General features: G+C 40.2%; 2 protein-coding genes across 7 annotated transcripts in view; one reads left to right on the top strand and one right to left on the bottom strand.

Annotated features, from left to right (window-relative positions):
• cdkl5 (cyclin dependent kinase like 5) overlaps positions 1-18,257 on the top strand; it is a 42,611-nt gene extending 24,354 nt beyond the window's left edge. For 3 of the 6 annotated variants that reach the window (XM_085457830.1, XM_085457822.1, XM_085457838.1), the window contains exons 10-21: positions 3,801-3,887; positions 4,351-4,431; positions 4,569-4,744; positions 7,120-7,967; positions 8,190-8,530; positions 9,824-9,925; positions 10,252-10,357; positions 10,507-10,639; positions 12,315-12,420; positions 12,811-12,972; positions 14,405-14,662; positions 16,109-18,257. In XM_085457830.1, the coding sequence (XP_085313956.1) occupies positions 3,801-3,887; positions 4,351-4,431; positions 4,569-4,744; positions 7,120-7,967; positions 8,190-8,530; positions 9,824-9,925; positions 10,252-10,357; positions 10,507-10,639; positions 12,315-12,420; positions 12,811-12,972; positions 14,405-14,662; positions 16,109-16,519 (2,811 nt within the window). In that variant the 3' untranslated portion in view covers positions 16,520-18,257. The remainder of the gene's footprint in view (positions 1-3,800; positions 3,888-4,350; positions 4,432-4,568; positions 4,745-7,119; positions 7,968-8,189; positions 8,531-9,823; positions 9,926-10,251; positions 10,358-10,506; positions 10,640-12,314; positions 12,421-12,810; positions 12,973-14,404; positions 14,663-16,108) is intronic. The other 3 variants (XM_085457845.1, XM_085457862.1, XM_085457855.1) reach the window with 3 other exon arrangements.
• Positions 18,258-19,851: 1,594 nt separating this feature from the next.
• rs1a (retinoschisin 1a) lies at positions 19,852-25,485 on the bottom strand. The gene is made up of 6 exons (XM_085457876.1): positions 25,149-25,485; positions 24,904-24,929; positions 24,559-24,679; positions 22,393-22,534; positions 21,718-21,913; positions 19,852-21,012 (listed from the first exon to the last, which is right to left on the bottom strand). Exons 1-6 carry the CDS (start codon positions 25,237-25,239, stop codon positions 20,860-20,862), a joined length of 729 nt encoding a protein of 242 aa, XP_085314002.1. The 5' UTR covers positions 25,240-25,485; the 3' UTR covers positions 19,852-20,859.
• Between the last annotated feature and the right edge of the window lie 1,687 nt (positions 25,486-27,172).

Here is a 27,172-nt window from a genome sequence, read left to right on the forward strand (position 1 = left end):
ATAATATTTGACGCTTATGCACCTGACAGAACGCCCACTTTGGTTTCTTCTCTGATATAATAAAACAAAAGAAGAATTACTGAGAGTCCTCGTGTAAAAATCACAGTTACAGGGGCTTTTTTGGACTTCACACCTGGGCAAGAGAAATTTCAATTGTGTTGTCGGAAATAAAGCAACTGGGAGACAACAGAGCGAGCGGGGGGAGATCTCAGAGATGGTGATGAGTGCTAATTTTGGAAATTTAATAGCAAGTCAAATTAAATTTTATTCATCCCCAAATCACAAGTTTGTCCAACAGAGATCTGAGATCTGAGATCTGTGCACCAGAAGAAACTGTCTCTCTGTTAGCTCGCACACAACCCATCGATATATCGAAGAAAGAAAATGTATTAACACAAATAATCTATCTCAGGCCTGCCCTCAAACACTTTATGGATTATGTGCCGTTCCAACAAGTTTAGTAGGAAATTTATGGAAACAATGTGCATCACTTTCAGGTCAGTGCACCTGGGCTGGTGCTCTCATTTAAAGCACTTTCGTTGATTGGACAGCATGCTGTGTTTAACCATCCAACAACAGGTGTATCATTTATGACACTGTGGTTTTGAGTTTTTCTAACCTCTGATGAAGATCTAAATAAATTGTACACAATAATTCTAAGCAATAACACCCAGAAAGAATTATAAACATATATATATATATATATATATATATATATATATATATATATATATATATATATATATATTAGGGGTGCAACGATACACAAAATTCACGGTTCGGTTCGGTTCGATATTTTTTCGATACAAAAAAATGTTCATGCATTTTTAATTTGTCATTTATTAAAATTATAAATATATATTTTAACTCAAAAGTACAGTTTTTAAATTTAACCCTAACCCTTGTGCGTGTTTTTTATTTTGACAGCGAATGCACACCTGCGGACCACTTATGTGCAGCCCTGGTTATTTAGCTCGTCATATTGCAGCCACAGAAATTCTTTTGTCCATGAAACCATAAAGCTGCACTTTCTTTTTGCCTTATAGTCTGATTTGTCATAACTTCTCCGTTTTGTGGTAAGCTTTTCTTTGGCTGTCACTTCTTCACCCTGACCTGTCTTATTTGGCTCAGCAGAACTGAAATGCTTTTACACACGCACTCACATAATTTCAGCGATTCTCTGCGCGATCAACCTCTCACATGTGTAAGCTGCGGGAGATTTCACTTGTCATGTTTGCATAGTAAGCTAACGATTAATAAGACGATGTCAGAGGAATTGGTGCACAAATTATCATCACTCACAGATCAGTGCTGTCGCTCTCTATACACAGTTCGCACGATTGCAAAGTGAAAGCAAAAAAACAAGCGCAAATTCAAACGCGACTTCAATATGTCACATATTGACAGTGGCTCACCGATGCCAATGACATAATTACCCAGCTACATTTCTGAAAGAATGCAAAAGCATTGAAATATATTTTTCCTACAATAGCCCGACGGGCAGGGAAGAGATAGATTTTGGTAGCCCGACTGAAAAAAATCGCTAGCTCCGGGACGTCGGGCTAGCGATATTGCAAGCCCTGTATCTGATTGAGGAATCACTCATCTTTGGAAAAGAGAGTTTATTACAGAGAAATGGCTCCTTCCAAAATAAAAGCTATACTATCCGCTTCTTCTGGGCTATATTCTCAGCAGCATAAGGAGAATCATGTGCTAACAGCTGTCTAAATGACTCGGCTAAAGTTAGTAGCATGCTTGTTGTTTTTGTCTTTGCACTAGGATGATGTCGGCATAAATGTGCACTCATATTCGTTGTGTTCCCACTAGTGCTTTCAGGTTAATCTCGTTGAAATGACCTTAGCGCCACAACACGGCAAATCTCCGTTAACGAGCTACCGCCGATCGCTCCGTGCATGGGGCTAGACGGCCAACACGTTAACGAGCTAACTGCGCTAACACACTAGTTCCCACCCATGTAATTGAGCATTGCGTGGCACATCCAACATACTGTTTTACTTTAGTCCATGACTCGCTTACCTTCAGGGTCATACGTCACATGAAAACCAAAATAATTCCAAACGCCAGATCTGAATGAGAGTGGGGGAGGTCCATGTTACAAGGAGAGCTTAACTTCTGTCTCGCTAGCTTGCCCTGCGCTCTTCCTTCTGACTATGCTGTCTGTGTTGAGCGCTCAGTGGATCTGCGCTCGACAGTGCAGCCTAGGCGGAGTAGTCGAACACAGATTCACTGAGCGCTCAACACAGACAGCATAGTCAGAAGGAAAATTGATAAAATAAATTACAAATGTTGTATTGTTCGATACATATGCGTACCGAACCGAAAGCACTGTATCGAACGGTTCAATATCGATACGAATATCGTTGCACCCCTAATATATATATATATATATATATGAAGTGTTATACTGCGTGAAATTGAGACACATATAACACAACAGATGACCATGTCTTAATGATAAATTTCAATCACCAAAAATGAAACACGGACTTCTTGAACAGGTTGTTCCAGCCAGTGTGTTTTATAATTTATGCAATAGTTCCATTGCTCCGAAAGGCACCAACACCACAAACATGGCCAACAGGTCAAGTTCGGTGAGTTGAATTATCAAAGGTGAGGCTTAGCAGAACGCTATCAGCTGCAGCTGTTGCCTATGTTAGCAAAACAGCTATCATTTATAAAGTGGACGGTATTTTATCCAGCTCCTTTATTCACCGTAACCTGACACAACCATAAAGGGATTTGTCTCCTCCCAGGATTGAACTGGGAAACTGTGCTTATTAGACAAATGAGTATATTATTATACCACTAAATATTTACCACACACAGTTTTTAAGAAAAAGCATTTTTTTATATCAGGGTGTCAACATGCTTTTTTAAAAATTGCTGTTAAATTGAGTTTTTACCCAGGACTGAAGAGAAACTAAGATGCACAACTTGTTTGCAGATAGGCAGGTAGGAGAGCAAGGGGCAGGAAGAAGAATCACCAGCACCATTATAGTCTGGGAACACGGGGCCCCGGGGGCCCAAAGTTTAATCAGGGCCCAGAGTGTCCCAGCAGATCATCATATGCGTCAAGATGATCAAAATGATTCAAATCACCTGTCAGCTGTATTGCAGTTGAGCAGTGTGTCATTTAAATGTATGATACTGTAAAATATAAATCCATGATATATGGCTTTACAGAGTGTTTCTCCTGTCGGTTTGATTTTACAATTCACATCTTTAATGTTTCGCTTTCACCACTCACGTGAACATTATTTTACTCGGCAGAAAGCAGCTGCTGAAGATTGTGCTGAATCAGGTTGACGAAGAGTGTGATTGGTTTAGCAGAAGTTCACCCCTCCAGTGAACGAAAACGTTCCTCCTTGTCTTAAATGTGCACATCGTCAGATTTGTTAGGTAATAAAACATCGCTGTTGGAAATGTGTAACAATAAAAAACTATAATGGAGAACAAAATGAGCTCATCATCTGTTCCCTAGTTGTTCTGCCACCTTCGATCGTGTTACATGATTTTCATCAGTTTGCCCGGCTGTCACAGAAATGTGCTGTAGATGCTCTGCACTTTTTCTTTTTTTTTTTTTTGAAGCTTTGGAAACTCCTTGTCCACAAATACATCTTGAAGTGAGATTATTTGAAGTGGGATTAACTGCTGTTTACAGAATCAAGAATGAACTTTGATGCTTGAGATCTGCATATATCTTTTACAAACTTGCGTAAATATTAAAAGAAAAATAAAAGGGTGTTTTTAATGATATTTCTCTCTTTTTTTGTCTCCAGCTTTTTACCATTCAGAAGGTTTTGGGGCCACTTCCTGCAGAACAGATGAAACTCTTCTACAACAACCCTCGATTTCATGGAATCAGGGTACAAAATATTAACTGTGCTTGAATTCTTCTCTACTTTTTCATCTCCTTTCTCCTCGCCCTCCTCTTCTGTTTTTTTTTTTTACCTCCTTTCCTTCTATCTCAGCTTTGTGTCAAATCTCTCTCTCTTTTGTGGCAGTGTTCCCAGCACCATGACTGAGTGGATTGCTATGACTCATGAGATAGGTGGTTGGTGTTCAGTTTAGCAGCAAGAGAAAATGCCCCAGAGGGACGATCAGGACTTGTGTGTGTGCTTGTGTGCATGCGCACGCTTTGTAGTTTGTTCAGCGTGATCCGCTGATAGATTTCTGTGTGATTTGAAGTGAGAGCTCCTTTTATTTATTTATTTTACTGGCAGCTACATAAACTGTGCATTGGAAATCACAATAGTAGTCTTTAATGCACAGAAAGTTTGCGTTGGTTATGAATTTGATCCAGTGTTTGTGTCTTTGTGCTTCTGCCAGTTTCCATCAGTTACTCATCCTCAGACTTTGGAGAGACGTTACCAAGGCATCTTGAGTGGTTTGATGTTGGATTTGATGAAGGTAAAATGCCAAGAAACATTCCAACTCTCACACAAGAATAAGAATTATTGATTAGACTGCTATATCATATATGAAACCTGAGACAGGGGTCACTAAAATGCATCATTCCCTTTACGTGCATGCCTTTTTCCAATCAGAATCTGTTGCTGCTCAACCCTACTGAGCGTTACCTAACAGAGCAGAGTTTGAACCATCCAGCCTTCCAGCCTCTGAGGCAGGCAGAGAGAGAGAGGCCTCCGCCTGCTTCTCCCAACCCGCCACGCTCCTCCAAGAGAAAAACACACCATCATGGAGAGAACACGGTTCCTACAAGGTTAGAAAGCAATCCTTTATTTCAGGCTTCTGCCAGAGTGTCTACATGCGGTCGTCTTACAAAGCCCAGATTGGATGTCTCTGTGTTAACACTGGAACTAATGCTGTGTTATAGTGACGGACTTTTCATCACATCTAATGTCAGATACTGTTTGTATCTGATTACATCAAGATTTAGTGTTTCTTTATTTTTTTAAAACCAATGCCATTTTAGTGTTTGTTTTTGTTTGTTTTTTTCATTTTAATATCCCAGCCCAAGTTGAAAGCTGCAAAGCCAGTTTAGCTCACTGAGTTGAGCAGGCAACCACATGCCATATGGATGAGAGTGACCAGCCTGGGTTCGAGTCTGACCTGTAGCACTTTGCTGCATGTTTTCCTCCTCTCTCTCTCTCCCTCTGCTTTCCTGTCATTTCTTCACTGTATCTGTCAATAAAGGCCAAAAATAAGAATTTGATCAGAACCACTGACAGCAAATGCAGTATTAATTTATGCACAACTCTCTTTAGTTCCTGCATTCTCTTTTCAGCCATTCTGCTGAAGATTTGCTGCTGTGCTTGTGGTCGTTGTCATGTTGGTTGACCAGGTTTGCATCGGGCTTTAGCTATCAGACCTCAGGTTTGACTCCTGATTACTTTAGTATACAGAGGAGTTCATGGTTGTTAAGACTGTAAAACAAGCTCAACAAGCTCAAATCATCACCACTACACCACCGTGCTTGACAGTTAGCATAAAGTGTGTTTGGTTTTCGTCAAATGTGGCGTTGTGCGTAACAACTAAACATCTCCACTTCGTTCTTCTCTGTCCAAAGGACATTGCTTCAGAGGTCTTTGTTTAGATGCGACTTTTCAAAGCAAAGCTGTACTGCCGTGTTATTTTTCGAGACAGGAACCTCGATCTTGGCACCATTTCCTGTTCAGGCAACTATTCAGTCTGTCTAATTGTAGTGTCGTGAACTTTAACCTGCTCACAGAGGGCTGTAGAGTCTAAGATGCAGCTCTTGGGTTTTCTTGAAATTCTCTGAGAACTGCACAGTCTGACCTTAGAGTGAGTTTGCTGGGATGTCCACTCTTGGCAGCCATCTGAAATGTTTTACACTTGTGAGTAATCTTTCCCACTGTGTAGTGATGAAATTCAATTAGTTTGGAAATGGCCTATAAACTTTCCAATACTGATGGCCAGAAACTGTTGTTACTCTAAAATAACGCATACGCTTAAATGCTCGCACCTTCTGATGTTCAGTTAATCAAGTGCATTTCATTAGACCCCGGCTGCTACTTACCCTACGAATTCCTATGGAAGCAGTTCGAGTGTATTTGGCTTTTTGAACACTGTATCTGCATTTTGATTTAGTTTTTCTTAAACAGATAATGACACAGTGTCATAGGCCACATGTTCTAGTTCATCTGGGTTGTATTTATCTAATTTTAGCTATTTTTTACTGTAATTTAATATGTTTGTCGAAAACGCGTCTCTCTCGTAAATGAGACATTGAGTCTCAACCTGTGTTCATAAAAGTTAAATTAAATAAGTAAATGAAAACCTGTCCTGATATAAAACACTTCACTGGCTTTCATTTTCACATGACTGTATTTTATAACTATATAAACAATGTTTTTGTGAGATAACAGAATATTTTCTTTCAACGCGTCTGCTCAGATTCTTTCCTCGTTGTTCTCTTCTGCTTCTTTTTTTTTCTTTTTTTCATTTGGGACTCAAAAAGATACATCAAAAATAAGTTATTATCATTATTTTGACTCACTTGTAGATGTGGAACTGAAAAATATTAAACAAACTGTTGGTCTCAAATTGTATATTTTAGATTAAAATGCTCATCTAAGGCTTGATAAGCTCGTAACATTTTAATGAAAGAAAGGGTAAAAAACAGAATCAGAGTTTGCAAGAATAGTTACACTTTACGTAAACTACTTTGGTTCTGACACCATGCTGACAGGAAAATCATATAGATTGATTTAATAAGATGCTTTCTCTGGTGCTTGAAAGTTACACTTTTAGTTCTCTGACCAAGATACAGCTCTCGATGATGGATCATCAAGGCTTGTAAAACTGCATCAAACTAATAAGCCACGAATCAAGGTCTTAGAAACCGGACAGATCAGTGTTTTTTTTGGGTGGTGGGGTTATTAAAAAAAAAAAAAATTTAATATATTTTTAAAGTAAAATACTATAGCTATTTTAACTTTTTGTAATGTCATATAGGAAATGCTTCCACAAGCACTTTAATAAACGGTTGTAATATTTGTATAAGAGATTATTTTCAATTTAAAAACATAGACTGTCATATCCAGATGGTGTTTTTGGTTTACAGCAGTAAATATTAGAACACCATGCTAAACGGCCCTCCCTCTGCTCCTACAGGAGTCACACTAAGAGTTCAAGCCGTCGTTCCAATAGCAAAGAATGTTCCAGCCTCCCTCGCCACGGAGACCTCCATCACCTCGGGAATGAGAGTTTCCTCAACGGCAACAAACCGGCACCATCCAGTTTAAGTCCGACTCTGCACCCCAAGGGCCAGTACATGTCCCAGACTCTTAATCGTTCTATCTCCTCCAGCAAAGATCTGGTTAACAACAACCTGCCACACCTGCTCAGCCCCAAAGAATCCAAAAGCAAAACAGAGTTTGATTTCAACTTGGGACCCTCCCCGAAGTTGCCGGACCAGGGACATGGGGTAAAGTATGGCCACGGCAAACCCAGCTCCTCTCGCTCTCAGCAGCAACAGCAGCAGCAGCAGCAGCAGCAGCAGGTCAGTCGGCACACTTTCCTGGAAAACAAAACTAACACCCTACAGTCTGGGGCAGAAAAACAACACAGTCGACACGCCCACAGTATGGCCGACTCTGCCCACGGATCCATGTCCTCATCCTCTAAGAGCTCAGCGTCTTATCTCAGTCTGTCCAAGAGCCACAGCGGACTGAGCGATGCCAAATCTGTGGGGAATCTCAGCGACGGTCGACTCCACCCGGATGACCCAAACTCTAACACGACAGCTGGGGTGGGACCCAGTGCCCGCTTCTTCCCTGCCAGCTGTTTAGACCTCAACACCCCTTCAGGTCCTTCTGGGCCTCCTGGCAGCCCCTCTACTCGACACAGTGATCGATCTGGACACAGCCCCGCCTCTCGTAGCAGCGGCAATGCCCGCATGGAGAGCAGCACGCTGGACTCTTCATCCAGGCACAAATCCAGACATAAATCTTTAGTGCCAGGTAGGTTTCATTCAAGTCTATTCATTTTACACTTTAAAAGCTTTATAAAAAAACAAAAAACAAAACACATCATCGCAGTGGATTCCAGCAAGAAGAACAAACAAGAAAATAAAAAAGATCGGCCTGATCACTTAAATTAGTTTGGACAGTTAAATAGTAGAACACTTGTAACTGTTCACTTCTTATCGCTCTGCTAACTTTGACTTCTTTTCCCGTCTCCAGAGGACGCTGGTGCGCCGGAGCTCTTGGACCCAGGAGGACCTGGGATGCCCTCCACTCACACTCTGCCTTCCCCTCACGAGTCTTATCATTACGGCCTCGGCTATACCTCGCCTTTCTCCTCTCAGCAGCGGCCACAGCGCCACTCCATGTACGTGAGAAGGGAACGCCACCGACCACACGGAGTGGAGACGGCGATGGCGGGCTTGCCTCCGCCGGGGCAGGCGATACCAACACGAGCCAGTAGCCTGCAGCTCCTCTCCCCACAGCTGCAGCACAGGACCACCCTCGCTGGACACTCAGTGAGTTCTTCGAGGGAGGACTGCACGGACGACATGACGAGGGTTAGTGGCAGAAAGTGCCTCGAACGTGGCGGGATTGAGTCTAAAATAGCAACAGACACACAATGAAAAGCTTAAATTAGGGTGCATTATGTTGAATGATGACAGCAGTTTTTGTAGTTCCCCACACACTTCCCCACCAATCTGAAAAACCAACACCAGTCATCGCTCATAAGGATTTCTAAACACATTGCCATTCTTTTTGCCAGAATTATCTGACCAGGATCTCTCCACATTTTAACGACCCAGTCCAGAGTCCTCCAAAATTAAAAAGAACTAAAATTGTTGTTTGCCCCACTTTTAAACCCATTTGTCCTCATGCTAGTACAATTAATTAAACAGCAAACCACAAACAAGGTCAAATGGTGCATTTCAATGACATGAATTAGTTCAGAAGTCCGATCCAAGTGGCCATTCGAGGAACTGTTTTTGGTGTTTCCAAACAGGCTGCCGCTTACTCATGCACAATAGAAATAAGTCATAAACACAAGTAAAATTGCTCAAAACACACAAAATTTCAACCTCCACAGCAATAGTGGCACAATAACGCATAAATGATGTGTCAAAAAGTCAAAGGAGCTTGCAAAGAAAAGCGTCTGGACTTCTTTAAGTTGCTTGAAGACGTCTTCAAGCAACTTAAAGAAGTCCAGACGCTTTTCTTTGCAAGCTCCTTTGACTACGATGACCTGGATGACTGAGAACCTTCACAGACGATGTGTCAAAAACGTTTTAAAAGGGATGTTGACGGTGATTGGAAAGCACTAAGGTCAACAGAAAAGGCAGGTGAGGTGTTGCTCATTCGTAAAAGACATTTTAACTGAATTTCTCGTGAGATAATGGGAGGTGGGTGCAGCGTCAATGTTTTAACTTTTCAGTAAGTGCTTGAAAACCTTTTTCTGTTTCCCAAACACGATCACTAAAGCTCTGCGTCTGCAGTTTAAAAGCCCGTCTGAAGGCAATAATAACTGGGGCTGTTTTCTTGGAATTGTTCTAAGTTACAGAAAGATGATGGAGGATGAGGCAGGTTGGTGAAAAATCACACAGAGACAAAATTACAGTTCCTGAAATGTATGAAAGCTCATCCGCGGAAGATATTAAACAATGGAAGCGGAACAAAGGGTGAAATGTTCCTTTGTTATGTGCACTGACTGTCTGTGTGTGTTTGTGAGTATGGGTGTTTCATGATTTGATGTGCGTGTGTGTGTAGGAAGTGTCACTGTCTCGCATTATCATTGCCACTGCTTCATGCTGCTTCTCCAGTCTGCTTTGACCTGCAGCTGTCCGTCTTCTCAACAGAGTGAGCAGTCCCCTAAAGACATGAGCCACCCTTGTGCCCCCATCAAAGACTCTACGCGGGACAACACTGCTGCTTTTCTTACACAGCGCTCTAAAAACGAGGTCCGACCCCCCGACTCCTCCCTGTCTCCAGCCAGTTCAGCAAACACAGAGAGTAGCTCTTCTGACTGCTTTTCTTTTTGTGTTCCTACTTAAGCCAACAGCTTCACTGCACGTTGTCGCTGGTATAAATGTAGCCTCACTGAAAAGCGCTAAGATGTCCTGAATGTTTGTGTTGTAAGCCAGAAAAGACTGCGATAGCTAATGATAAGGGATGAAGTGAGATTAAACAGGAATGTCGCTTAAAACGATAAAGGCTGAGAAAAAAATTGTATGTTCCTGTTTCCCTGTGTGTGTTCGTGGGTCTGCACGATGTGTGCACTCTTTAGGTTGGCATGTACCACGACCCTCACGTTGAGGACGGAGCTTCCTCCAAGGAGAACCGGATGATCTTCACTGAGTCCATGCCTCGGAGAGTAGGGAGCTTTTATCGAGGTAAGGAGCAAGAAATAACAGTAAAACCTGTATGGTTCCTCTTTCTTTTGTTTATTATTCCTTTGACACAAAGAAGATCAAAGATCACACATTCATCATATTTAAATGATCAAAAACAGTCATTTCCACCTCTCGTTGTTTCTCCTCAGTCCCTTCTCCCAGGCCAGATAACTCCTCTTTCCACGACGGCGTCGGCCAGGGTCGAGGGCCAGTCGTACCCATTGTACCCGGAGACCCTGTCGCCATGGCCAACCACTCCAAACGCCAGACAGCTTTTGACTGGTGAGAGTTCATTTGTAGTCTTTATGTGGCATGTTGAGGCAGCAGTGCAGTAAATGTAGGAACAACAGTGGATTAAAGAAACATGAACAACTTTTAAATTGTTAAGCCTGCTGTTAGAATTGTGCACGTCCAGTACAGAGTGTGTCAGACGTGCAGGACATTTATGGATAAAGACGTTTTGTTTTGGTTTTTTCTTCTTTATAGTTTCCTTCCCCGATCTGAACATCATCCCTGCTGTTAAAGTGTCTGACTTTTTTTTTTCCTCGCTGTGTCATTAACACCAATTAAGATCTATTGTTCAGACTCTGTGCTGCTGCACTGAATACATATAAACTCTTTATATATATATATATGATGGGTTATTCCATAGATAATAAAATCAGCCAATCACATAGCACCTTAGTGAATTTAGGCATGTAGATATGATCTGCTTAAGTTCAAACTGAGCATCAAAGTGAGGAAAAAAGATGATTTAAGTAACGTTGAATGCTGTATGGTTGTTTTTTGAGCATTTCAGAAACTGCTGATCATCTCAAGGGTTTACATAGATCCAAAAAAGAGAAAATATCCAGTGAGCAGCAGCCTCTGGGTGAAAGAGCCTTATTTGTGTAAGAGGTCAAACAGCTTCAAGGTTACTGGAAAGCAACAGTAAATCAAAAAAAACACGCTTTACAACCAAGGCATGCAGAAGAGCATTTCTGAACCTTGAAGCAGATGGACTACAGAAGCAGAAGACCACACTGGGTGCCACTCCTCCCAGCTAAGAACAGGAAACTGATGTTTTCATAGCCTTACAGTTGAAGAGTGGAAAACGCTGCCTGGTTTGATGAGTCTTAGTTTCTGCTGCAACCTTTGAATTTTAGGGTCAAACTTTGGCATAAAAAGATGAAAGCGTGGCTCTATCCTGCCTGTCAATGGTTATGGCTGCTCATACTGGTGTAGAGATATACCAGATACTAGTATAGAGATATTTTCTTGGGACCCTTATTACCCTGAACTAAGCATTTTTCAAATGCCACAGCCTATCTGAGTAGACCATTTCCATCCCTTTATGACCACAGTGTACTCATCTTCTGATGGCTACTTCCAGCAGGGTAATGTGCCGTGTCACAAAGCTCAAAAAATCACAAACTGGTTTCTTAAATATGACACTGAGTTCATTGTACTTAAATGGCCTCCACAGTCACCAGATCTCAGTCCAATAGAGCATGTTTGGGATGTAGTGGAACCATAGATTCTTATAATGGATGTGCAACCAATGAACCTGTGATGCTATCATGTCAACATGGACCAAAATCACAAAACTGTGTTTTGCTTTGTTTATTCTTCAAGTGGACTGTATGTGGTGGCAGTGGCTGCAGAAGAAGCCTGAGTTCCTCAGAAAGAGTATATTGTTTTTTACGTAATGACTTTTTTATTCAGATTTTTTATTACAACATATTTTTTTAGATTTTCTGTTTCAAAGCATGAATAGTTTGATTAAGTGTTTCCATTTTCACATGCAGCTGGTTTGAAATTGTAAATCATGAGGATTATTAAGTTAGACTCCTTTACTGTGCTGCATGTGTTATTTCATAGTGTATGGTTTTTATGTATTACTGTATTATGTATTTTGTTTGCTCCCATGCACGTTATAATCCAAGTTAAATGAAACGTTTCCACATTTGCCATGCAGGACTACTGCAGAAGCAATGGTCATGAATCCTCCAGAGCCCGCCAAAGAGAAGGAAAAGCAAGGCTTCTTCAGAGCCATTAAAAAGAAAAAGAAGAAGTCACAAATAGTAAGATTATTAATGACTTTTTATTAATAAGATTATTCTTGTCACCTGGTTTTTCAAATCAACTATTTGTATTTTGGTTCCATGTGCTGTGCGCCTTTTGAGTTTAGCACGTACTGATTGTAAGGCAGGATCTGCAGTGTCAATATTTTCTTGCAAAAATTTTTCATATGAGCTTAACACTGACATCTAGTAAGATTAAAGGGAAATTCGATTTTATTTGAAAGCTCTTAAAATTGTCGAGTATATCTTAAAGCAAAAGTTGCTCTGAAGTTTCACCGTCTCTTTTTTGCTTCCTGTTTATCACATATTCCTCCTCCTCTGCAGTTGTTCTTCTCTTAGATGTCAGAGATTTGTGTTTAGAGTTGTGGCTGTGCATCTTCTGCTCCACAGACCGACATGGAGGACGGGAGGAATCCCAGCATCAAGAAAAGCCTTTTCCCCCTCTTTAGCTCTAAAAATAGCTTAAAGCACAACTCAGCTGTCAAAGTCCTACCTGTAGTCGCCTCGCCTATGGTACAACACCAGCCTGCCGCGCCCTACCCTGCCTCACCAGTAATCTAACCCCGACGCTGTGGCTGCATGTTGACTTATTTTGCACTCACTGGAATGACCCAGTTTGAAATCCTCTCAGTTGACTGATTGATTGGCTAAAGAAAATTTTTTGCTGAAAGGATTTCAAACACAAACATATATATATTTATATATTTAATGCTGCACGCTGTTTTCACATCCATTTTGTCTTGCTATAACGTTTGTCAAATGCAGTCACGTTGCACTCACATTGCATCGTGAGACATTTCAACGTGCAGTGTGCTGTTTGTCAGGCCAGCGTAAGGCATCATTTCATCATGAGAGGGTCACGAACATGTTCAGCACATGAACACACACTCCTGCTGTAGAAATTACTGGTCTCTTTGCTATGTTGTGTAATAATGCTGAAATCATGAATAGTTATTTCATAAAATGTGCTCCTTTAGCTCCTTTCTGAGAGCTAGATTAGGCTAACTAGCTAGCTTAGCAAGGCTGGAAACAGGGAAAATGGCAGATAATTCAACTTATCAGCACTTCCTAAAGGAAGCTGATTATGCTTTTCCTTATTTTCTGTTTCTTTACTTGTAGTGCACCTGGTTACATTTTCTGATAATGATGCTGCTATGTGCAAATAATCCCTATGAGGTAAAAGCTTAGGCTAAACTTCTTTAAACAAATACTTATAGAATGTTTTTTTAAAATTGTTTGATCTGTTCTTCTTAGTATGGTCAACTCAGCTAGACAGATCTGGCGGTAAGCACAGTAGCCCCACCCATTTTTTTTTTTAAAGGATTTTTGTTTGTAAAGGGCGACCAATCAGATGAAAGTTGTATTAAACTGAGGCGGAGTTAAAGAAGGAGGAGCTAAAACAGATTGTTTCAGACAGTGGATGAATAGAAGGGCTGCACGAGTGTACAATATACAATGAAATACTTTGAAGTAACAGTGCAAAACTACTCCTTATATAGTCCAAAAAATACAGAACTGGAATAAGGAAAAGAAGTACACTTTAAGTAGTTCTTATGTAGCCAACTGGTACATGAAGCTGAGTAATTGTGTATGAAGCGAAAAGAAAAAAGGCCAAAGATTTACTAGTTACATTTTACCAACAGTAAGAATTTGCTGTTTGTCGCTGGTTTGTATCATTTTTCTTTTTGACCTTTTATGCAAACAAATGACCAACTATCAAACTGCCCAGTGATGATATTAATTATTAGTTGCATCTCTAGTTTATATTAAAGCTTATCTAAACACACTCAGACACCAGAGCAGAGAGTTAAGCATTTTTTAATAAGACAATCATCATCGCCACTTTCTTGTCTCATGTCTGTTTCTGCCAGAGCAGTGCATGAAGGGCTTCACCGGGATTTTAGTGAGATGTGCGATCATCATTTTTATGTATTTGTTTTGGATTAAAAATAACACTTCCATATTTCTATTTCTGAAACGTCAGGTTCCCGGGAACGGACAGGATCACTTGTCCCTGCAGAGGAGCTCCAAGTCGTCCTCTCACCACAGCAGCCGGCGGAAAAACCGCGAGCGATCCCGAGACAGAGATCGAGAACGGGAACAGAGCCGGGACAGAGACCGGGACAGGGAGAGGGAACGGGAGCGAGAACGAGAGAGAGAAAGGGAGAGAGAGAGGGAGAGAGGGAGGGAGAGAGAGAGAGTCACTGACTGGCCGGACAAACAAGTGGACTCACACTCTCAGGTATGTGCCTACTTTAATCTGCAGTTTCGATTTATCTGCAGATCACAACCCAGTTTGAGTCTTTCATCTGATTTTTTTATTAGATTTTTAAAAAGAACAATACTTTATCTTGTCATACATACTTAAGTTTTCCTATAAATTATATACTGAAGTCACGAAACTAGAATATATAGCGCCGTGCTCATAAAAAGTGTCACAATAAAGCTCCCAAGACTCAAGGCCCAAAGAAAGGGAAACTGTATAATCTATAAAAGGTCAAAGGTTTTTATTAAAACTGAACCTTAAGAAGAACCTTAAGAATGGGGGAAAAAAACAGGCCTTGTAGAAGCACATTTAGTATTAATGCCATTCTCGCATTATTCCTACATTTACTTTCATGCTTTTAGGAGTACGAAGGAGGAAGCTATTTTCACACATGCAGTGTAGACCTGAACTTTTCCAGACATTACCCAGCAGTAGGGCGCCCAGGTGTCCCACTTTATGTAGGACAGCACAGTGTTTTATCCTCCGTTCCCCCAACCCACATAGTGAGACAATGCCCCACATTCTGATTTAGTGGAGTCAACACGTGTTAGTCTCAAAGGAAGCAAGTGGTTTACTCAAACCCAAAGATGATTAGCAGGGAGAACAGCAGCTGGAATAACCATTAAGGTTTAAATGTTATTGGGACAGAAAGGGAATAAATGAGTGAAAGAAAAGTACTCAACAAAATCAAACCTTAAGCTTGAATTGAATTTTTATTGCATTTATTTATAATGGGACTTAAAATGTTGCAATTTGTTCTTCACAAACCACTAGTTAAAATCAAAGTAACCGAAACATTAGTAGCATTTCCTGCCTTGTCCCACATAAACATACAGTTTGACCCACAGTTAGCTTTTGGGATCTGGTCACCCTACCTAACAAAAGATATATTAAAACACAAATGTCTGATATTAAAATCAGTTTTATCCTGACAGCTAGTTACTATTAAAGCAATTGTTTAATTTAAGAATATAGCTGGTAATGTTGCTGGGAAAGACTATCTCCTGCTGTATAGTGCATGTGAGACTGACCTAGATTCTCCCAACAGTGTGTGAGACTGGCTTTAGTACTCGGCAGACAGAAAACATTGTTTTCACCCATCAACTCCAGACAATGTCAGGAGAATCAGGTCGGGGTTTTGTCTGAAGTTGACCTTTCTTTCATGTGTTACACAGCAGGAGATAGTCCTCCTCAGGTCCATGCTCACTAATCGAAATGCACATTTTAGGCAAGATAGCTACCTGGGGATATCATCCTTGAGCCAATGTGAATTCAACAGACAGTTACCTGCAATACTGTCACATGGCCTCAGCACATGTGACACACTGTTGGGCTTGGTCATGGGATTTGTAAACAATAACAAAAATATAGTTTTATTTTTTAAGATAATTCATCAGTGGTGTCTCTTTCCCCCCCTGCCAGAGCCAACCACTCAAGTCACTACGTAGGCTCCTTCACCTCTCCCCTTCTTCCTCAAATCAAGGACAGGCTCCCCCTCCTCCTCCTCCTCAAGACCTGCGCTTCCAAGCCCCCATGCCCAACCCTCCTCAGCCCTCCTCCAAAGCAGGCTACCCCGAGGGTCGAGGTCATGCCGACAGCAGGGGGCACACTGGGGTGAGCAGCTCCACCCAGGCTAAGAGCCGCAAGGCCAGCTACCCCCTGCCGGGACAGATAGAGTCCAGCTGGCACGTATCTGCTTTACAGCGGGCAGAGGGGGCTCAGTTCACCCCTGAACAGCTGGGCATCAAACCGGGTCAGAATGGACCCACTTTTACCCGAGCCTCCCGCACCAGGATGCCAAACCTCAACGACCTGAAGGAGACCGCCCTCTAAAACCTCTCAACCACACCACCTCCGATGCAGCTCCATCCCGGAAGCACCTGCCAGAATGCAGACATCGTGGTACTGCAGTAAGGGTCTACACAAGAGCCTTTTTCACTGGATCAAGTCCTAATTCAGAAATGTAGTAATCTGTTGATGCTCATGCCTCTGAAATCTAAAAGCCTAGACGTTGATCGGCCAAACACCTGGGACAGTGTGGTTTAGGGAAGCAAAGATAGGGAAGGGCCCATCCTTTCTTGAGATGCCAGTACTGTATCAGCTCTATATTATTGTCTGTCTCTACTTGCAAGGTTACATCAGAACAAGCTGATCATCCCTGTCAAGGAGACACTGCCCATGTGGCCTCTTTGCTGCCATCTTCTGTTCACAGGACGCTACTGCAACACATTAGACAGCCGCTGTCACAGCAGTGGCCAATAAACTCAAATGTTTTTCAAGCTCTGATATTTGATAAGAACATAAAAAATGATTTATATTAACATTATTTATGAAATATTTATTTGTTTTAAATTCAAGGATATAAGCTATAAATGACACAGTATGTAGGTTATATGGGAATATTATAAGGTAATATAGAATTAAATGTGTAATTGCAAGAGCTTTAGTTTCGACACAAAGAAATGCATAGATATTTATGTGTTGATAATACAATATGTCACAAGGAATATTTAATAATGGTGAATGTCTTTTTTTTGTTTGTTTGATTTGATATGTTATTAGCAGATTATCATGTTATGTTGTTTTTACCCTTTTTTCTGATTGTTTCATCAAAATGTAAAAAGAAATACTGACAAATATATAAAATATCTGATATTACAAATAGTGCAAATCTGCCCATCACCCTCATGACATCAGTTTTGACGTTTTGTGACAAGTTGGGCTATTTGTTAGCAGGGTTTGGTAGCAGAACAGCCAGAGTGAGACTGTTAGGCTCTGTGCTTCACATATTGTAATTGTCAGGTCATTTTATCTTACATTCCCATTGTCGCAGTTTTCAAATTTGCCCATTTTTCAGTCCCTCAGTTCGTTTAGTGACAAACAGCTTTCCAGCATCTTGTTGCTGCCATGTTGGTTTTGTCCACAGCCTTAAAAACCATTTAACGGGCATCTTCGCCCACATCACCACGCAGCTCTAGTGAGGGAGGTTTACCTAACATGACATTGAAAATTTAAAGTGTTTTGAGACGGCAGGGAAGCTCTCTGCAAAAAGGCATACCTCACCTGCAACCTTTAAGATCTTAAAGGATAAGTCTGGTAATACTTTATCTTTATCCATTTATTTATTTATTTATTTTGTCAGAAATTCCAAATGCATTGTCTGTGCAGCCAAAGTGGGGTGTATGTGCTCTAAAAATCTTTAGATTCATTTTAATTTGTTATTGAAATTTGTTATTAACTAAAGTAGAGAATATGCTCATTTTAATATAGTAAGTACAGTACTTGAGTGAATGTGGTTACTTACATTCCCCCACTGGCTGGGTGTGGGCTTTTCATAGGACTTTGCTGACGCCATGAATTATATGAAATAACACCAGACTTATCCTATAATATGTGTTTACATTTCCTGTGTGCATTTTAAAAGCTTGTGTTATCAAGAGTTTTGTAAAAGTCTTTTGTAAATCTGAATTTGATTTTCCAGTTTGCATTACTATTAACATTAACAGTCATAATCAGGGATGATTTTACTTAACTTGATTGTTCATTAAAGCATTTACTAATTGTCTTCTGATCTGTGGGCAATGTAAAGCTGAGGTGTGTAGAATGAAAAACATTTTGTGGCCTAGGGGAAGTATACAGCATTGTTTTCCCCCAGTTTTTCCATTATTCTTCATTCTGTCCTCCTTAATATAAAACAGTATTAAGGCCGCTGGGGGGGAACAAAAAACAAAATAAACAGTCTTGTTGCATTATTCTCAGAATTCTGATTTTAATTTGAGAATTCTGGCTTTTTCTCAAAAACCTGACTTCAGTTGCATAATTCTTTAATCTGACAATTCTGACTATTTTTCCAGACATTTTGCTCAAACATCTGACTTGTTCTCAAAAATCTGGCTTTAATCTAAGAATTCTAACATTCTCCACAAAAATCTGAATTCAATTGGGAAATTCTGACTTTTTTTGTTTTACTCAAAATTCAGATTTTAGTAATTCAGGCTTTTTCCCAAAATTCTGGATGTAATCTAAGAACTGTGACATTTTCCTCAAAAATCTGACTTTAGTTGCAAATCTCTTTTTTTTCTTCTTCTTCTTCTTTTTTTTTTTTCCTCAAAATTCTGATTTTAGCAATTCAGGCTTTTTCTCAAAAGTCTGTCTTTAATATAAGAATTCTGACCTTTCTCAATGTCTGTCTTTTCTTCAAAACTGAATTCTTCTCAAAATTATGATTAACTCTCAAACAAATCTCTCCCTCAGAGAATTCTTAGTTTAAAGTTAGACTTATGATTTTGTTTTCCTCAGGATTTTGAAGGGAAAAAAAGTCATGACCTCAAATTTCTTTCTTCAGTGGCCTTAATTCCCTTTCATACGTTTGTGATTTGAAAGCATAAAGCAAAAAAATGCATTCCAAATGCCATCACAGACAAAAGGAACAAAGAACAGAAGAATGGTCCATGAAAAGTTTGGATCCCCATTTGGTGAAAATAAGAATCAATCACAGTAACTTGATGGTTGACTGAAAGCAATAACACTCACTAAAAGACTCGGAGTGATGCAGATTGTATTAGCCAAATCGGCAGCTAGATGGATTTGAGCCAAATATAGCACAAAGAAGGATTTCCTGCAGGAGACTGTGATTACAGCGTTGGCAACTGTTGGTATGTGACATCACATCATTCTGCAATACATTTTTTACATTTTTCTTAAGTTTATCCCACAGAAGGTAAAACTGTCCCATGTTGTGGGCTTGTGTACAAAATCCTCATTGCTAATGATTGTAAATGACTGCTGACATGGGTTTGTTTATATCACTAATGGGACAAAGTGATGATGAAGTTTACCTTGCTAGTGACCCGAAGCCTTACGTTAGTTTATCGACTCAACGCGTCAGATGGAAATGAAGGCTTCAACCCTCAGAAGGTCGCACACACTGAAAACTGAGATGAGAAGAAGACTTTTTGTTCAGAAATATGAATGTGTTTCCTATAACATCAATTCTCTTTTTTTGTCATTAAGCTGTTTCCCACTTCTGACAGGGTGTAAATAAAAAATAACAGAGTATCTATACTGACCGTTCTACTTTAAAAATGATAGGGTCTCATAATAAATGCCAACTGTACATTTTTGAATGTCTCAGAGTTTGTTTTGGAGCACAGACGCAACATAAAAACAGACACATATTTGTTTATTCAAGGACATGGTTTAAAAATACAATAAAGAGAACATCTTCAGAGCAATTCAGCTCTGCAATGTATTCCTAAGTGTAATGGGAAATTCAAATATAACATTAAAGAAAGCAATCAGGAATTTTTAACAACAGCACCAAACAACAACAAAAAAATCAAACAAGAAAACAGTAACTCAAATGAGGCAATAAGACCAAAATAAATAAATAAATCCATATTAACAAATTCATTGAAAAGACTAAAGACAGCAGTCTGTTACACCTATCCGATTATCTAACAGCTGTGCACAAAATCTGGTGGTAACTGGTGTTTAAGCTGCAGAATAATATGCATTTGTTCTAATTTGACCCACCAGATGATAAATTATGTATATATGACTGTTTACTATATATTATATTTGGACAAATAATTAATTAGAAATGTAAAAAAGCAAAACAAACATTCAAAATTAAATAAAGAAAATATGAATTTTAAAAAATGCTGTAAATGCAAACAGTAATTGTAATTAGGATGACCTTGTTGTTGTTTTCAGTCTTTTCATGGGATTTGCTGAAAATATGAAAAATGCAGACTACTACCACACCGATTCATTAAGGTAAATAAGGAGGGGAGACTTACTGTGTAAATTCCCAGCTACGCTCAGATTATCAGGAGAAGCAGACAGAATTTTATTGACCTATCACAGAACGATTTGGATTTCTAACATGAGCGCAGATTCAACCGCCATAGCAACGCTACCTCTCCCTCTCCATGCCTAATTACTGCTTTCAGTTTATGCCGTTTCATTGCAAATGGAGCAATCTATTGAGAACTCCCCAAATTGAAGTCCCCATAGTGAGACTGGTTTAATACAGACAATGCAGAGTGGAGTGAATGAGAGCTCATTGTACATATCAAACAAACCTGGTTTAATGCATTTATGTAAGTGTGTTTTAGCTGTTTTGTTTGTATTTTTTAAAGGGGTTGGGGGGAAGTGGGGGGTGGGGGGGTTTACATGCATTTGTTCATGCAGAGCAGCAGCTCCAGGCGCAGAGCGATGCGTGTGTGCCATCCCAGAGGGAGGATGCGAATGTAGCGAGCAACGATGGGCGGCCGCAGAAGGTTCTGCACAGACGAGGACCGGTCAGAGTTCCCATAAAACACCTGAGGAAAGACAGAAAGGCAAGATTAAGGTGTAGATTAGTTAAAACCGGCCATTGCATTAAAGCTACTATTTCTAGAACCACATGGTAGTTGACTTGCAAACAGTTAACGTTCAGTTGGTTTTCAATGACTGATTAACAGTTTAAATCACTTCTAAAATATGACTTCTCATGATGTCAGTATCAGGCAAATATAAAATGCCTAATGTTTCATGCAAAGAGGCATGGACAAAGAATTATGTAGCCTCATTCTTAGCCTAATCAAAAAGAAACCTCCGGTGTCTGAGTATGAAGGGCATTAAATAAAAACAATTTCAATAAAAAGAATAATAAATGGCTCAAAAAATAAATTTAAAAACCATTGAATACATAGAAAAAATATATTTAAAAAATGTTGGCAGCAATTAAATTCGCTGACATAAATGTCTTTTGAATTAGGTTACTGTTATATTGATTCCTCTGTTTATTTGTGTTCCATTTAATTTAGTATTTTATTTATATGCAACTGTCAAATACTGCATAAATACATTAAAAAAAAGATGAAAAAATAAAAGGAACTGTAGGTCAATTAATACACACTCCTTATTTTTATATATTATATTTTCATACATTTCATGTCATATTATTTATTGATTTAGGCACTTTCAGGCCTCCATACTTGAAGTGCTGAACATTATTCAGTGTATCCAAAGTGCACTTAACTGACCCTGTTGTTTCCAGTCTGGTCTTTGTAATAGATCCAGTTGAGCTTCTCATCTGTTCTGTACTGAACACTGTACTTGGTAATCCACTCATCGGCATCACAGCGGCCCTGAGTGAGAATCCCTGACACCACCGTCACTTCCCTTAAGTCAATCTGCAGCCACTGACTGCTGTCCTGGAACTTAGACAGCCAGGCGCAGCTGGAGGAGAAAGAAAAACATTTAATATCAGCACTGATTTATACAACAAATATCATAGTTGGTCACGACAGTTTAGCACAACGCAGGACAGAGAAATTTACTGCTGTTTTTACAATATCTTCTCTAAAGATAAAATCCTGTTGTTTTGTGTTCTGAGGAAACTGACAGTTTTTAACATCCGATATGATGTTTTGTTTTCGGAAAGAGAGAAAATGAAAGAAAGGATTCAACTTAATGCTTAAAAATTACAATATTTAATATTTTTAAAAAGTCCTACTAGATTCTGTATGTTTTTTCCCCCATTTTGTCTCATCTATATGGTTTTTTAAGCAAGAGCATTTTGGTGTGTTTAAGTAACAAAATATACATAAGGAGTGTGTTTACTACACTTTTCCTCACAGATGATAAGAGCCATGATCTTTTTTTAAAAGAGACACAACAGTTGGCTGTGTGGTGCTGGCCTATATATATATACCTACCCAAAGCCCTGGCTGTTGAGTCGCGCCTTACTTGGTACCCATGAGGAGAACCAGCCAGTGTACTGGTCCTGGTTGGAGCAGGTAATCTGTTCTTGACTCACTGATCCAGCCTCAAAGCCAAGAGGTCTGTGGTAGGGACACTCTGCAAAGGAGATCGGAGACAACTTAACATGAGCGCTCTTAGTTTCAGGTAATATTTCTTTCGCTGAAAGTTCTCGTGGCCATGAGATTTTAATATCGTCACCCTGAGAGAAGAGAATACAAACGGCTAGCTTAAGCCAAGCAGTGCATCACAAAAATATATATATATATAAAAAGACCATCAAACCACTAAGCCTCTCCTTAATTCTCCATTTCGGCATCCTTTCCTCTCTCCTAACCCCTGCAGATTCCCATAATCACACCCTCTCGCTCCCATGGCCCCCACTGTTAGGAGCCTCTGTGTGACCCATATCCCATCCTAAAATCCTGCAGTTTAATTCTCCGTGGTGAGAGATCAGTGATGTCCATTAGGGCAGCAGACGGACAGATGGCCATGTTCTGCTCTCCGTGGCTTTGGCTCCGTGTTGTTCTCTCGCTTCCTTTAAAATCACACGAGAGCCACTCCTTTACTTGGTAAATAAAGCCTTTAAATATGTGAATGAGAGAGAGAGAGACAGTGGTACATGAGTGAGAAAAACATCAGCTGTGGACACATGGAACAGAAACTGTAGTAGAAGTAGCCTGCTGCTCTTTTGTTTACTACTGGCTTAAGCCTATCTGGCACAGGGTTGCATCCTGTCTAATCCCAGCATTACAACACACCCGGCAGAAACGTCTGTGTGAGTCAGGAGATAAGTGTTTACATAACAGTAATGCAAATGCCTCTGTAGTCCTCCCTAATGTGTTTCCTGACTAAAACAACACATATTCAGATGGCTGAATCAACAGGCAAACTGCGAGGTGAGACTCAGTGGATTGAGGAACTCTGCGAACCCTGACGCAGAGCGGGCAGGAAAGTCTTTCTCACTCATCAGTTCTCATCCACGTAGCGGTAATTGCTGGTTTCTGTAATTGTGAGATCAGCATGGTCTATTATGAGCCCCGTAATCTCCGAATCATGCTCTAATATAATGATAGTCGGCAGAACTTCTTCCTCCTATCTGTTTCTGGTTGCCATGTGATTTGCGGCTCAGCTCAAACACACTGATTCACTCGTTTGTCAGCTCCTCTCCTCATCGAGTCAGACGTGATTCAGATCTGATCTTTAGCTCTCAGGCTCAAGTGAGGCTGTCAGAAGACCTTTTTTATAGTTTCTTTGTAGGAGGTCCAAAAAAACAGGAAAACAAAACAGGTTTACAGATTTCACTGGGATTTAGTTTAAAAGCTAAATCCCAGGCTAAGTTGGCAAAGTGAGAGAGCGTTCAGTTTGAGGATGAATATGGTACGATTCAAAACTCAAGATCAGCTATTATTGGGCGCTGCAGTGAGATTATTTTTTGAGTGTTTCTGACAAACATCCAAATGCAGGTTTCCTGTTACTGAAACGGGAATTCTGGAGGACTGTGCAGTGTTATCACAGGTAGCTTCTGTTTCTTCACATGTCCCCCCCTCTTCTTCCCTTTCTCCAAGGATGTCCAGTGAAGCATGTCCATCCACCCTGCGGCGTCAAATCTGGAGCCTAATGCGCTCATTGCATGAACACAAACTATAGACACACAATTGTGCACACACTGAAACTGTCCATCTACTTGTATCAGCAGTGATAATCGTTTGAGCAATTTTCAAGCAAGAGTCCCAGAAAATTAAAGCGTTCAGCTCCTCAAATATGAAGATTTGCAGTCTTACTTTGTCTTCAGTTGAATTGGCTTCAATTCTCTGATTGTGCAGCAGATTAATCAGTAATAAAAATCACTGTTAAGTACAGACCTTTCAGTTTTGAGCAGGTTAAACAACAGTTAATTCTTGTCTATCTAACACACCCTTCCCTTCTCCTTTTAAGAACTATTATCACTTTAGTGGTGCAATTGTAGATCAGCAAAAGTCACGTAATAAATCTCATTAGTAAATAAGTCTTGACACAGGGGGTTAAAGCACACTGATGTTATGAATAAATTAAGTAGTGATTGAGATTTAAGCTACTTATATGATTCATGTCCACTCAGAGTGACGTTTAATGGCTCTCACCCGGCATGCAGTCCACTCCTCGCACCAAAGATGAGCCAGACCCAATGGAGTAAACCTCCGTCTGCGATTCGCCTCCATCACAATCACATTTGCAGGACTTGTTAGTCCACGCCCCAGGGTTCTTATACAGACACACATAAACAACATTTATTAGCTGAAAATTGACATAGAGCTCATTTACAAATGATAAAAGGAGAATAATTTAACATAATAACTCTGGTCTGGCTGTTATCTGTGTTTTGCTGTTGATGTTGTTTTTCTTTCTTTTTCTTTACAAGCAAATCCTGACACTGTGACAGTTAAATCGTCTGTGACATTTTGCTGGGTTGCTGAGATTTTTCATACCTCCTGAGCATAAATACCGATGAACACTGTTCAGCCAGATGGACAGGAGGGAAAAAAAGCCAGTTGATGAGGCACAGAAGAAGAAGAAAAAAACAGGACTGTTAGGGCATCATAGTCACCCTTTCTGGATACTAAAATCTGTGAATCAATCTGTTAGTTTAACCACATTAAGAAAAGGTAAATAAACACAACACACACTGGTAATAAAATATAATATCAGTGCAACTGTAAGAGTGAAACTGTACCGTTTGTTCCCAGGAGAAGGAGGCCCAGCAGGAAATGTTGTATGATGAGAGCCATCTTCCAACCCGCTCCAAACCAGACCAGACTGACCATAGACTGAGCATTCAAGCTAGTAGTGATAGGAAGGCTGGATTACAATAATCCACGGGACACTAATGGCCTTATCTAATGCCATCCTTATCTAACAAAGCTCCTCCTCCAGCTATTCACCCATCACCATTAATGCCATCATACCTGGAAAATCTCCATGCGGCCACAGAGGTCAAAAAATCCTGCATTAAAAAAAAAGAAGACACCAGCGCACCCAATTGCCACACTAGAGTTGTGTGTGTGTGTGTACAAGAGTGAAAGCAAGAGAGATGGTTGCTGGTGGTGGCTGATGCTGGGCCTAGTGATCCATATGATTGGACAGAAGGACCTGCAGTTGGATGTCATCCTCAAATGTTTGCAGTTCTCTTCTATACTATCACGTTAGGTTTGAAGGAAGGAATGAAGGAACCTGGTTTTTAATACTTGGTTCTTTGCTGTGATGTAGTGACATAAAATTGTATCATATATATTGTTTAATTTTATTTTTATTTAAAAAATGTTTAAAAAAATAAAAAACAAATTTAAATTAAGAAATTAAAAAAAAAAAAGAATTTGATTAAGAGTCTAAGTACAGAGATGATATTACTATTTCACAAATGTATCAATGTACTATTGTTTAATCATAAACCATTTTTCTGTAGGCAAAAGTCTCTCATAAACATACTCTGTTTTATTAAAAATGAATGCATGCATTGTATATATTGCTTATAGTTCTATTTTATTTTATGTTATTTAGTTATTTTGTTTTTGAGGGGATTTGAAATGCTGCAGGTGACAGGCACGTGGATAATTATCATCAGAAGCAACTTTTAAAAACAAAATAAGCGAGTGTCCTGTTCCTGTGTTTGTTTGAGCGTGGCATTTCTCCCGCCTCCCACTGAGGGTTTTAAAGCCAGGTGGGTAAAAATAATTAAGCCTAATCAAGCAAAGCTGTTGCCAATTTGTGCTGATTAGAGCACAAGTTTCACTCCCTGCGCGCCCTTTTGCTTTCACCAGTGGCCTTATAAAAGAGATTCTGCATGTTGCACTAGGTGATTTCGCTTCATGACAAATTTTTTTTCCCCCTTCTAGGAACTTGCCACAGCAAACATGAAGGTGGCTATTCATGCAACGCGTAGGATCCCTCCATGCACCAAAAAGAGGATTCGTGCTTACTCCACTCTCATCTACAGAGCTCATAAAGAGGTCAGAATGCACACTGTAATTGTCTGGCCTGTACATGTTCCTATGTGATGAGGGACTGGTTTCACATGCACTTTCTTGGTATTCCTCTTCTGCAGGTTAGTCCTGTTGGACTGAGAAGTCCTGAGTTTCTGACCAGGAGGCATGGTGTCCCCAGACCGATCCTGCTCAGGCTTGTAGGCTTAGAGGCTTCTCGGCTGTCCAAGTCAAACAGGTTGAAAGTCATCACTCGGCGAGAGCTCAGTGCTGCTGTTGCACACGTACAACGGAGGATTCATGCAAGAGCCGCTGCATGAAGATATAGACTTTAAAACAAAATTTTATTTTTATTATTAAAGGGTTTATTTTAATCTTTGCCTCTTTATTAAAGTAAAACTATTAGGTAATTAACCCTAACAGCTGGTAGATGAAAGACTAGGACTGACAGAAAGTGTGTACGCTCAGATTTATGGTTGGAAATGTGGTATGTCAGGGGTGGGCAACTCCAGGCCTCAAGGGCTGGTGTCCTGCAGGTTTTAGGTGTGTCCTTGAGCCAACACAGCTGATTCAAATGGCTAAATGACCTCAACATGTCCTGAAGTTCTCCAGAGGCCTGGTAATGAACGCATCATTTGATTCAGGTGTGTTGACCCAGGGTGATATCTAAAACCTGCAGGACACAGGCCCTCGAGGCCTGGAGTTGCATACCCTGTGGTATGTGGCGAGATCACTATAACACTATCAGTGTTAACGGGCTTCAGGATCACTGACTACA

Source organism: Copadichromis virginalis, linkage group LG1, assembly GCF_057382275.1.
Source record: "Copadichromis virginalis isolate Kocher_CV1m ecotype Utaka linkage group LG1, C_Virginalis_male_GT1.1, whole genome shotgun sequence".
NCBI lineage: Eukaryota > Metazoa > Chordata > Actinopteri > Cichliformes > Cichlidae > Copadichromis > Copadichromis virginalis.

What these genes read in the sequence shown, in the direction of transcription:
- rs1a (XM_085457876.1), bottom strand. Translation starts at nt 25,239, where the DNA reads ATGGTCAGTCTGGTCTGGTTTGGAGCGGGTTGGAAGATGGCTCTCATC. An exon ending in TCGGTATTTATGCTCAGGAG is followed by an intron (nt 24,680 to 24,903) that starts GTATGAAAAATC and finishes TGTCTGTATAAG; the next exon opens with AACCCTGGGGCGTGGACTAA. An exon ending in ACCAGACTGGAAACAACAGG is followed by an intron (nt 21,013 to 21,717) that starts GTCAGTTAAGTG and finishes GTCTTTCCTCAG; the next exon opens with GTGTTTTATGGGAACTCTGA.